The 13,291-nt window shown below is 35.5% G+C and overlaps 1 protein-coding gene across 4 annotated transcripts in view; it reads left to right on the top strand.

The window, feature by feature from the left end:
* ERBB4 (erb-b2 receptor tyrosine kinase 4) overlaps positions 1 to 13,016 on the top strand; it is a 942,163-nt gene extending 929,147 nt beyond the window's left edge. For 2 of the 4 annotated variants that reach the window (XM_004674330.2, XM_004674329.2), the window contains exons 26-28: positions 9,399 to 9,446; positions 10,210 to 10,507; positions 12,526 to 13,016. In XM_004674330.2, the coding sequence (XP_004674387.1) occupies positions 9,399 to 9,446; positions 10,210 to 10,507; positions 12,526 to 12,971 (792 nt within the window). In that variant the 3' untranslated portion in view covers positions 12,972 to 13,016. The remainder of the gene's footprint in view (positions 1 to 9,398; positions 9,447 to 10,209; positions 10,508 to 12,525) is intronic. The other 2 variants (XM_004674332.2, XM_004674331.2) reach the window with 1 other exon arrangement.
* Positions 13,017 to 13,291: the final 275 nt, after the last annotated feature.

The following is a 13,291-nucleotide window of genomic DNA, read 5'->3' on the forward strand; positions in this document are numbered from 1 at the left end:
TTTGAGAACTGTGACATTTGGAATGCCATGGAATATTCTGGTAGAAAGCCAGCAGTTAATTATATTTGTGAACTGGTATTCAGTAGTTCAGTGTCACCTGAAGCAGGACCATTGTGATCTACAAACTCCAATTTGATAAAATTCCCAAAGTTGATTGATTAAATGGATCCTTGCCTACTTAAAGCCAAGTCTTTTAAGAAAGGTAAGGGTTTAGGTAAGAGAGGATGATTTGGAGTGCTGGTTTTTGACTCAGAAAGCTACACCTTTGGTGTGAGGACAGTCAATAGGAATATGAAATAAGATGGTTAGGGAAAACTTAAAAATCAAGGACCTAAAATTGAGGAATGATCCATGGTGAGGAAGCCTTGCTTTAGAGTTTCACTGTAGTGACCCTGATTTATGCACATGTACAGTCTTGTATCACTTCATGCAGAGGATATGTTCTGAGAAATGCAGAATTAGACAATTTCAGCATTGTGGGAACTTCAGCAGTGGATTTTGTTTGTATAATCATCATGATGAAGAAAACAACGCAAGATTAGATCAAGCCTGAAGAGAAATGATGCTGTCAAAAGAATTGTAAACTGGAGATGTATGAGGCTGCAGTTGATGAGAAACACTTTACCTTAGGACAGCGCTGACTTCACAAGGCAGCAGAAATATGTGGCCTATCATTAACTAGAATGTTAATGCTGTGCATGTTAAAGAATACTCAGCAAAATTAATGTCCCTATAGTGAACCATAAAATATATCTTCTATTAGTTCAATAGATAGTTTACTTGTTATATCTAGTTGTGTGATTTTAAGGAAAATCATTTGGTTGGGTGACCATGGAAGATTTCAGTTAGGTTCTCTAGTTCCGTATCTTTAATTTTTGCCTTCGTCACTGTTGTATACAAGTGTTAGCCATTTTAGAACTTAAAGGGAATTTATGACCACAGTCTTGGCTTATGCAGGTAACTTTGGCAGCAAACAGTATAAATAAAAATTCAGAAGTATTGGCCTTTTTTTTTAAATTTTAGCAAATTCCAAATGGCTCACCAATAGATGCAGGGTTTCTTTCACTTCCTCTCCCTTTTCATATGCAGGAAAATCAAACTGGGGCTTTTCCAAAATAATAAAAACTACTTTGACTGTGGTCAACAAGTAGCTCATGGCAGGGAGCTTTTTTTTCTCTTGGGGTACTATTTTCAATCTGATATTCATTCTGGCTCAGATCAGTTGTAAATACCAGGCTGTTTCTGTGAAATGTAACTGGTGTTTGCTCTGGGCTGATGGGACGGCCATGTGCTGTTTGCTCTGCCGGTAGCTGTACCCAAGTATCCATAGTACATTATTCAGATCAGCTCACACAAACCAGCTGTCCTAATTCCTGGTGGACTGTTAGAAAGCTTTTCACTTACAGCAACATCTGTGCCACCTGGTAGCATAAAGAACAGTAGTTGGACAAATCAACCGTTGTTACAAATTCACTTTTTATCCAGTAAACAGCTTACATAAACTAGCATAACTGCAGACATTTCCAACCAGCCCGCCCTGGAATGACAGGAATGCTGAAGGCCTTATCACTATGTTTTACAGCTCCTATCATTTAAGACACTGAATAACATCTACATGTCAAACGTAGACATAAAATTTGCAGTTTTATTTCTGATATAATTTGCCCCCCCCCGCCATGGATTGCTCTAAATACTGCCATTGAACATATAAAATTTTCCAAACTTGAATTATTGCTAATGAAGTTAAAATGAAGAATATTTCACTATTGCCTTGTTATTTGTATATAAAATAACTTCAAACAAACACTATGGAAACATTTGTAAGTGACATTTTAATGAAAAGATTAAACAATATCCACATGTGAAAAATTGAAAAAGCAAAACAAAACCATTCCCACAAGTGAGCTGACAGTAAAAAGTAAATGTCTGTGATTTAGTGAATAAAATATACTATGTTTTTTGAACCCCTTATCTTAGCTACTACACATACACTTGAATACACATACACAAAGCTAGACGTTCTGAATTAATTCTTCACCAGAAGTGCAAAGGACATAATATTTCCAAGTTAAGGATTAGCATTGCATTGAGTATCCAAATGCTGAATTTTTACATATTTTTTTCCTTTTTCAGTTTAACCTATTAGATAGTTTAATTTTTAAACTAATTATTTAATTTCCCTATATTAGCTAGTTACATTAATATAAACACAGGTAAAAATATATCTTCTGGAAAAAGCATACATGTGCAAATCTAGGTATGTATTAATTTTTAATAACTCACATTTATAGCTGAAATGTTTACTTTTAAATATTAATAAAGAGCCATTGTTTTATATACTTAATATTTTGACAGTGTAGGATTTTTCCCTTCAGGTGTGGTTATCGTGGTTCCTTTTCAATGAAAGACAACTTTTTAAATAAGTAACATTAATCTTGTGCATAGATAGCTCTCCTATAATTTTTTTTTTTTTAAGATTTATTTATTTGAACATACAGAACTGGGGTACAGGCCAGAAGCTCAGGGGCGGCGAGAGGCTTCACCAGAGACAGAGTGGGGAAGAGAACAGGCAGATAGACGGAAGTACACTGCTGAGGGGAGCAGCGGGCGGGTCAGGAGAGGTCTGCCACGCCATGTGGTCTCCTCCGGGGCAGGCGGAAGCAGCTTTAGATTCTCAGTGCTGTGCTTTAACCCGCTGCGCCACCAGGGAGGGCCTATAGAGTAATTTTTAAGAGTATTTGTTTTTCTAATGAACTTACAGCCCATTGGAAAAGAAAAATTAATATCTATTTTTCAAAACTCCATTAAATTCACTTTAAGTGTATATCGATGTTTTCAACTGAAAATAAATTTCCATCATGTTTGAGGCTTATGCTTTTAGCTAAAGTAAGGAAATGATTATTTTTTTCTGAAAATGATAAAATGTACCTCTAAAACTGATTGTTTAGGGAATCCTGCTTCTAATTCACTAGCTAGGTAAGTGATTTGAAAAGATAACCTTTTAGAGAATCAGTATCTCCCTCTGTAAAATAAAAAGTTGAATTATAAAATTTCATTTCAAAATATTTTCATTAGTCACTATCCACATGGGTTCTTGCTTTGCAAGAACATACCATCATGTATTGAATATGGGCTAAATACTCCATTTAGAAAAAGAAAATGTGGCTAATGTACTTTGAAAAGGTTTATGCCAGAAAAGTTTTAAGATGCCTTTGCTTTAATGCAATATTCATTTAACAATCAGAAGTGCTATTTCCCATCATCTGTAGTGTAGCCCCATTATTCATTTTAGAGTTAAGTAAACTGAGGGCTTAAGATATAAATGAAGGAGCTGGCTAAATGTTGCATGATCACTGGCAAAAGGTTCAAGAATATACGTGTCAAATTTGAAAAACCTCATGTGACTATTTGTTCTTGATCTATGGCTATTTGTCTTAAAAGTTTTGTCATCTCAGCACATGTACTCTTCATTAAATAATCTTCATAATGTTGGTTTTGAAACAGAACAAGTTACTCAAGCAGAGAAAACAACTTTAAGGTTCACTTTGATTCTTAGGATAGTCAAGAAATTAGACTAAATTTCTTGGACAGAGAAGCCTAAATTGTTTCATTTTGACTAACATAATCAAGGCAATTGAATTAGTTTTTGTGTTTGCTTGTTTGTTTGAGGCTCAGGTAAATACCAATTGGAGAAACTCACCATGCACTCTGTAGCTGAAAAGAATTACTGTGGAGTCTCTTAAACCTCCTAGAAGCTTTCCTCTTTAAATTTCTAACTAGTCACTAAATGATAATTAGAAAAAGTTCAAATATTACAACTTGCTTGTAAAAGGAAAAATAAACATAAAAAAGTTGTCAGAAAGCATGAAACAAACAAACAAAAAATTATCAATTGCACCAAGATGAGGAGCTGTCAGAACTGTGTGATTACTAATCCCAAAGGTGACAAAGTTCTTATTGCTTATCTAGAATTTGAATGAAGCTAAGGAATGTTGGTACAGGTGTAAAATCAGGTATCTTTATGTCCTTCCTGTTTAGAGTGCTAATGGTGACTTCATGTAATATAAGCAGTCATTTAATACAGGGAGGTGGGGTAAGTGAGGAATTTTCAGTTTCATTTTATTGACTCATTGAGCCATGACTATATGAAAGGAGAATATCATCTTTTCTACTGTTATTTGGAAAGGATATTGGAATTGCTGCTGGGGGGATATAGTAACTTACTTATTCTTAGTCAATCAGGAAGAGGAATTTATAGACAAAGTCCTGTACTAGCAACAATAAATCCATAAGCTAAAGTGCTGTCGAAAATCTTTGAAATCTTCAGCTATTTAAAACTATCTACTCCTACTTTAGAGATGGCTTTGTTTTTGGTGAGGTAGGGGAGTTGGTGTGTGTGTGTGTATAATGATTTTTAGATCCATAAGCAAAGAATTTAAGAAGCATATCTCTATATTTCATGTATATACATATAATATATAAATACACATATATTATAGCTTTTAACTCATTATGTAGAATTTCCTTTTCAGTTTAAGTTGAAACTACAAGGTTGATTAAAATGCAAATAATTTGGGAGGGGCAATACTGTAAAATGTTAGTATATTCATAGCTAAAACTAATGTACTTATAGTTCCTATTTGAGATTGTTTTTCATAAGAAAATGAAACCATGAGAACTTATTGGACAAAATCATGGAGGCAGTAGACAGGGCAGAGGTTGGGGGAAGAGAAAGATAAGAAAGAATAGAATGCTAAATCAAAATTCTTGCAGCCAATGAAGGGGAATAGGTTGCAGAGAGTTACGAGTGATTGCATAGATCTTGTAACTTCCCTTATTATTTTTCCTATCTCAAAATGGGATTCAGGATTTTAGTAAAGATAACTACTTTGTAAGTTACTGCATAAAGTAAAACCTAAAATGGGGTGTGGCGTATGGCAGGAACGTGCTGGTCTCCCTTCCTGTTGTTCAGTTTCTCTGAGAGTCGTCATATGTTCTTCTATGACACAGGATATACTATCGATTAAATCAGCTTTGAGGCCCAAAGTAAGAAGTGTTATTTGTGTTTTTAAAAGCACTATGTTTCTATGATTTTAATAGTCTACTAAATCTCATACTGACTGGTACTGCCCTTAGCTTCCCTGTATTCAAATATTTAAGTATGGGCAGAGTAAGCCATAGAAAAAAATTAAAGGCCTAAGGATGAGCAAAAAATGGGTGAAGATGGGAGCCCTAAACAATATTTCCTATGCTGACTCAAAGGGCTACTATTTTATGCATTCATTTATTCATTACTTATTTTATATGACATTATTATAGATTTTCATCTACTATCTCACTATTATTATTTTGCTAATGTGGCTAGAGTAAAAGTTAAGAGTTCCTTCAAAAGCACAAACTTACATAATCAAACCAAATAGATAAATGACTGCAGTAATAAATAGAAACATAAACAGACGAAGTGTGCTATTGATGTGGTTGTGTATATGCATGGCTTAGGTATAGTAGCTTCCTTTAGGAGATACACAGATTTTGTTTTCTTTTTGTTGTTGTGTGAAAAACACTAGTTTATTGAATTCAGTTATGAGAAACATATAGAGTTAAAACCACCCCATCAGGGTTTGTATATGAAGCAAAATATATATCTTTATGGCTACTGGACTACAAAGCTATGAAAATATGCCCATCAGAAAGTTGCAAATATCTGCCAGAGTGGATAGACGGCTAAATAAACTCCTCGTACTTTGTATAAGGATGTGTGTAGGTAATAAGTTATTACTAATGATTAACAACATCTTACAAATTCCTGTTCCTGTCTTGACACATCTTTATTTTAATTAAGCATTAGTTTTAGTTGAAAGTTTGAGTCTCTTGATCCTAGAAACTTTAATCCTTTAGTTAATATTAAGAATAAAAGTGATATCACGTTTAAAGAAACCTGTCTTGTTAAGTACATGTTTATTTAGAGAAGTTAGACTGTATTTTGTTTCCTAAGAAAATAGTTTCATATAGCATCTTTTAAAAAATCACAGGAAATGCCTCATCTGCTTAGTAATTCTAAATTTCTGAGGAATAATACGACACTGCAAGTACAACAAATGGTGTGCATATAATAGGAAAGAGATTCAGATATTCATAATTTAGGTGAAAATATGAAGATTCGTCTTACACTGTATTTGACATATTTACTGACTCTTTGTCTTCAGTATACACTATAACCTCTGGCAGTTGAGTCAATGCTAATTATACGATGTCCTGTAATCTGGCTACAAAATTAAACTTGACTCTCCATCACCTTTACAAATCTCCCACCAGGAACAAATTCCATTTCACCTGCCAGTTCACAAATCTCTTCTTTCTGTGTCAGTACTGCTGATGATAAATCCCCTCACCAGCTAACTGAACAGATGCACCCAGGGCTGCTTCCTGAAGATCCACAAAGCTGAGCTTTGAGGGTGGTTAGAAAGTGTAACAATGAAAAACAAAAAGGCCTTTTTAACTGAGAGCACTGCTTTGTTCTGTAGAACTTTCAGGTCACTCCAGCTCACTCTGACTGTGGGGATCTTAATTTTTACTCAACCAATTTACTTGCAGCTGTCATTCTTTCCAATATTAAAAGTTCAGCACTTGGGAGTGTGGGGAATTGGAAAGGGGTGGGTGAGGGGGGGATGAGAAGAGCTAGTTACAAGCTAAAAATGACAAAAACAAGTAAAATCTGGCTTGGCTCTCAAGTACAAAAAGTTATTTTCAAAGCCTATAAATTATGACATAGTGATTAACATGTAATTTAAATATATTTAAACAACAATTATATCACATTTCCAGCCCAGCTAATTGGCCTCACAGATGTTCCCTTGTAGCTGCAATGCCCTTCCAGGGGGAAATGAATGAGGTGCTTTTTTCATGGAAAACAGGAAAAAAAAAAAGCAAATGGAAACAGAAACATAAAAGCAGCCAGTAACCCTAAAAACAATGAACACTAAAGGGGCTTTGCTTAATTTTTTTTTTCCCCCATTTTAATACTGAAAACTAGGAAAAACTTGAAGACATTTCTATTACTGTGATGCTATCTGGCAAAGAGAGTTGGCAAGTTGCATATTGCAAGATTTGCCCAAGCTGCGACAGTGGGTACATTATAATATAAGCCTCAGTTCATGCCTGGAACAGACTAACTGTAAGAGTTCTAGTTATTTTTAATACAATGCTTTTACAACTGAAGGCAGTCTGGCCCAGATAATGAATGTAGATAATTAACCCATATCCTGATGAAGAATGACTTATGAGTTACACATTTAATCATTTATCCCTTAACTTTTGCAAAATGCAAATGTGCTGCTTCTATGCTATTATCTTGAGCTGGGATTCTGTAATTGTAGCAAAACATTACTCAGTACAGAAACCCTTGCAAGATAAAAAGTAAAAGGAACTTTAGAGTATAAAGGAATATTCCCCCACCCCATCTGAGTTCTTCTGAGGCTGAAGAATAACAAACAAATAATAAACAAATTAGCATCAGATACCAAACTTAATAACACCTTTAGAAAATTTACATGATATGAAATTCTAAAGGAAAATGGAGTGAAATGGGGATATATATCCTAAGGAGAGAGGTGGAAGAGAGACTTCATATAACAAACAAGAGGGAGTGATCTCCTTTCACTTTAAGAGTAAAATATATAAACTTTCACTTTAAGAGTAAAATATATGAACTTCTCAGGGTGGACTTGTTCACTGATAAAAGTACAACTAGGTCATATCCCACACCACATTCTTCTAGGGCACAAAAAGGAGTTGGAGTGACTGTTTTGTTTCTTTTATTAGGAAAAAGTTGCAAAGGACTAAAAGCTCTCTCAACCTCTAGGGTCTTTATTGCTTTTAACTTAAAATAATCTACTTTCTTTCTGTACTAGCAATAAGTCCTCCTGATGCCCATAGTATTTCAGTTGACTTTTATTTTCCCATATCAAGTGACACATATTGAAAGAAGTCTACTGTGGTCATGTTGAAAAAGGCTGGCTGACCTCTGGGGGAGCCTTCTTGTACTCGGGCCGACTAATATTTTGAAGTGTCATGTCTTTTAACAGGTAATCACAGTGTGGAAATAAATTCACTGCAACTTCATTTCACTCTTGCCTTTTCAGACAATGTTAGGTTGGGCAGTGTAATTTGCAAAGGGCCAGCAGCCACTTCCCTCCTAGTACATCACAGCATCCCCAGCATCTACCCCAGTTCATGGGGTTTCCTTGTAGAGATTTAATGCCTGTTTGCAGAATAGCCTTTTTAGCTATAGGGTATGATCAAGGTTTATTTCACCAGACAGTGGTCATATTGCTCTTACCATCCCTCTGTCTCCCATGTCATTAGACTATATAGAAAATTCCCTTCTCAAATTTTATGAACAAATATCTTTGATTTCATATCTTCCTAAAATATAGCAAAGTATATTTTTATTGAAGGCAATGTGGAAAACAGGTATTTTAAAATGACTGATGAATAGCTTTGTTATTTTGAATACACAGGAATCGAGTTTAACTGATGTGAATGTTTACATTTTATGTAACCTCTACACTTTTATAATAGTGTAAAGTTCAAAATTAAATTACACATTTCTTATTTTGTTTCACTAAAAGTTAACAAAGAGGCCAAGGAGGAAAGTGAGGCTCTGAGATGTTTCATGATTCACTTGTGATTGAAACTGTTTCTAATAAAGCATAAAACAATCTTACTGTTATATAATGCCACTAATGGATGTAAAGCATATTTCTAAGTAAAGAATTGATTTTCCAAGATTCCCTGTTGTTTTTTGACTTTAAAAATTCAGTGAAGAGAAAATAGTATGTGTCTTTTTACAAAGAGAAACTAAGAAGTTGATTCTTTTGCTGAAATGGTAAACATGAAACAAAACTTGATAACAAAAATGATCCCAGGCAAATTGAAATCTACGTCTGTGTTCTTTGAGATAATTTTCTTCCAGTAAGAGAATAGCTGATGCTGTAGTATGTGCCCACTTCAGTCACTGACGTGCAGCAAAGGAAAATGTTCCTCACTTAAAACTGTAGTGAATAATCATCTGATGTTACCTGTTTCCAGGGTTAATGGAGGGATATTCACTGTCAACTTAATTTTTAAACCACTATGAATATTAATTTCTATTAAATTTTCCTTTTCAGGGATTGAATTAAAATATTTCCTATTCATAAACACATAAATACCTTCACTTGTAGTGAGCACATAAAATGTTGCTATTGGCGATCACCACTGTTGTGCATGCCTACCCCTTTGGTTCATACAATCCATGTGACTTTTCCTTTTCTTCCTTTTATTTTTTTTTTCCTTTTATTTTTTTCATTCATATTACCTCTTATTATATCCATCATTCCATTTTTCTTTCCTATTAGAGTGAAATTGGACACAGCCCTCCTCCTGCCTACACCCCCATGTCAGGAGTAAGTATTTCATAATCAACCTTCATCTTTTAGGATTTTTGATCTTTGCTTATCATATCTCCTCTCTCTTGTCTCCACATAATTTCCTCATTTTACTTTTGCCAACAGTGAGTTAAGAACTAGCTATAGACTGTGTAGTTGCCTTTGTGGATGCTTTATCTCAGTAGATGATCCAAAGTTGATATACCGCATCAACAATAACTTTTAATTTTTATCTGAAGAATGTACCTAGACTTATAAATTATGCTTCTGAGTGAGGACGCTCTTTTCCTCCATGGTTACAGGTTTTGTGCTAAAATGACAGAATCTCAATAATGAACCTCCAATTGGGTACCAGAGACTCAGTCAATAGCCACAGAGTAGAAGGCAATAAGGAAAGAGCAACATATAAATTGCCGCAACTGTGCTTCTGCTCTTAACTGTCTACAAATAATATTTCCATTTGTCATGAAAATCACTTTGAACTTCATGTCAAAAAGAAGCAATTTGGGAAAGGGACATGAAATGCTTTTTTTTATTAGATCATATATTAGGTGGCTAGTAAAATTAAACTATTTCCAAATTATTTCCCATGATTAGATATTACCAAATTATTTTAGAAAAACTGAACTTTATGTGATTCTGTCTACAATGCAAATGTAATTCAATATTTCTGACTTTTCTCTGAAAGACCAACTTCCATATCCTTCTGGTTGTTAGCATTAACTTTTTTCAGCTTTTCCTACCAGTAACTTTTGTTCACATATGTCTCTGCTCTTGACAGAACCAGTTCGTCTACCGAGACGGAGGGTTTGCAGCGGAGCAAGGAGTACCCGTGCCCTACCGGGCCGCGACCAGCACTATCCCAGAAGCGCCAGTGGCTCAGGGGGCAACGGCTGAGATTTTTGATGACTCCTGCTGTAACGGCACCCTCCGCAAGCCGGCCACACCTCACGTGCAGGAGGATAGCAGCACCCAGAGGTACAGCGCTGACCCCACAGTATTTGCCCCAGAACGGAACCCAAGAGGAGAGCTAGACGAAGAAGGTTACATGACCCCTATGCGAGACAAGCCCAAACAAGGTACAAAAGGTATGTTCGAAAATGTTTGCCACTGGACAGTCATTTCCATCAACATAAAGTATAGAAGGAACCTTTCCAGAACACAAGCCTGTGTAACATGTATGGCTCAGAAGAGAGCTAGGTTGCTGCTAAAAGGTGTGTGCTGTCTGACTCAATGGCATCCTCTCCCCTATGGGCTTTATTGGAAATCACTCATGGCCCCCCCCCATAAGGATCAGCAGTTTAACAAGACCGTCAAGTGACTTTATGTATAATTAATATTAAAAACTCTAAACACATTTTTATGGGACTATTTGAAAGAAATAGGACAAAATTTTAGAACCACTGTTTTATTGGACTCAGATTATGAAAATGTCCAAAGCCTTGGATGGCACCAAAATTTTTCAATGGATTCATTAAAATGGTGTCATTTAAATATGCTACTTTTATTACAGGGAATTATGATTTCTTGCATAACACATTTCAAAAATTAATGTCTGGCCCTCCATATACTTAAACATATATCATCACATCTTGACATATGCATGGTTTGTGATTTACAAAGTTCAGCTTTAAAAGACTCATAGTAAAAATAACATTTCAGTTTTGAAAAGCTACTTTTGTTGTTAGCAGTATCAAAAAGGAGACAATGGATGATTGCTGTTAACAACTAGTGAGCATGGCTGAGTCATAAGCTGTATTATAAGACTCTTTTTGAGGCCTATCATTTCCTTTAATATACTAGCAAAAAATGAGAATATCTGAATTTGAATCCAACATTAATTGGATCCTTCATATATCATTTAATCTCATTTCCTTTTCTATAAAGTTGACAACATAGGACTTGTCCTTCATTTGCAAAGAGTTGTGATGATTGGGTGCTTTGTAAATTATTGAACTTTAATTCATAGAGATCATATTGCAGTAGTCACTACTTTCTTAACACATATGTGATACTTAATGCTTAACTAGGTCCATGTTTTTTATCCAGGAAAAATAACTATGGATTGATGGGATTTTCTGTACATACTTCAGGCTAGCCAGTGTGCTTCAGAGTGGTAGCATTTCAACAACAATTTTGCCTTTTCTTCCCCAAACAACAAAATAAGAATAGCTAGCATGTCATTTTTGTGAACGTATTAAGAGGGAATAAGAAGAGAGTGAGAGTATATATGTTTACATGTGTATATATATTTATAATCCTATATTGTAGACATGGAGGTGGAATTAAACTTACAGGAACAGCACTTAACTAGGAACACGTTTAAAAATTCTGTACCATTATTTTTACTCGATGAATGTATTCAGTCATACAAAATAGCCACTATGTGGCCGGTTTAAACCTACACAATAACAAACAATAATATATGATTCTAACTAGTAGTTCACTATTTTGTGAATATTATTACTCATTGGAAATGCTGATTATAATCATGCTTTATCTTTAAGCATATGTATTGTCAAGCAAGTTAGTTTGGAGTCCTGTTTTATTCATTTATTCTTTTCTTTAGATGTGTTCTATGTATAAAAGCTTTCAAGAGCTTCACAATCAAATCCTTGTTACCATGATAGTTATTAACCACAAACCATACAAGCTAAAAGCCTTTGCTGTATCTACTCAATCTTAACAGAAAGTTACTCCTTGAAAAACTTGATTCCTCCATACTTAAAGACTATATAATCTTGATGAATTACCTTATCTTCCAAAAAAAAAAGTATTGATTTTTAGAAAACAGAAACATTTAAATAACTTGCCCCATAAGTAAAAAAGATAAACGCAATTAGAAGAAAAGACAAATAATCAGGACAACAAGAATGCTGATCCTGGCCTTGTTGCTACCTTGTTCTGTCATTCACATTTCTGGCCCTCTCACTCCTTTTTCAGCAGTATTTAACAAAATAGTTTCTGTGAGAATAAATCAAAACAAATCCATGGCTTTATTTTTCTGGACAAAAAGGATAGCCATTCTGTAAAACCTTGGTCTAACAACAATTTCCAGAATGTGGATGTTGAGGCTGATATTTTTGTATTCTGTCAGAATACCTGAACCCTGTGGAGGAGAACCCTTTTGTTTCTCGGAGAAAAAACGGAGACCTTCAGGCTTTGGATAACCCCGAATATCACAATGCTTCCAACGGTCCACCCAAGGCCGAGGATGAGTATGTGAATGAGCCACTGTACCTCAACACCTTTGCCAACGCCTTGGGGAATGCAGAATACCTGAAGAACAGCGTACTGTCTGTGCCAGAGAAGGCCAAGAAGGCATTCGACAACCCTGACTACTGGAACCACAGCCTGCCACCTCGGAGCACCCTTCAGCACCCAGACTACCTGCAGGAGTACAGCACAAAATATTTTTATAAACAAAATGGACGGATCCGGCCAGTGGTGGCAGAGAATCCTGAATACCTCTCTGAGTTCTCCCTGAAGCCAGGCACTGTGCTGCCTCCTCCACCCTACAGACACCGAAATACTGTGGTGTAAGCTTAGCAGTGGTTTTAAAGTGGCGAGACATGCCTGCTCCAATTTTTCTGCCGCCTCTCTTTCTCTTGCGGTCTTCCTTCCGCTCCCAAGGCCAGTAGTTTTGACAAATCCCAGTGGAAGATACCGAAATGCAATGATAGTTATGTGCTTATCTAACTTGAACACTAGAAGGAAAGACTGAAAGAGAAAGATGGGAGAAACCACACTGTTTCTTCATTTCTTTGCATGGGTTGGTCAGGAGGCTGGAACAGCTAGAGAAGGTTCAGCAAATCTAAGGCAGTACTGCCTGTTTCAAATCAGTTTCAATATTTTTTTCTTTT

The sequence above is a fragment of the Condylura cristata genome, unplaced genomic scaffold (genome assembly GCF_000260355.1).
Source record: "Condylura cristata isolate star-nosed mole 26May11 unplaced genomic scaffold, ConCri1.0 scaffold00002, whole genome shotgun sequence".
In the NCBI taxonomy this organism is placed as follows: Eukaryota; Metazoa; Chordata; class Mammalia; order Eulipotyphla; family Talpidae; genus Condylura; species Condylura cristata.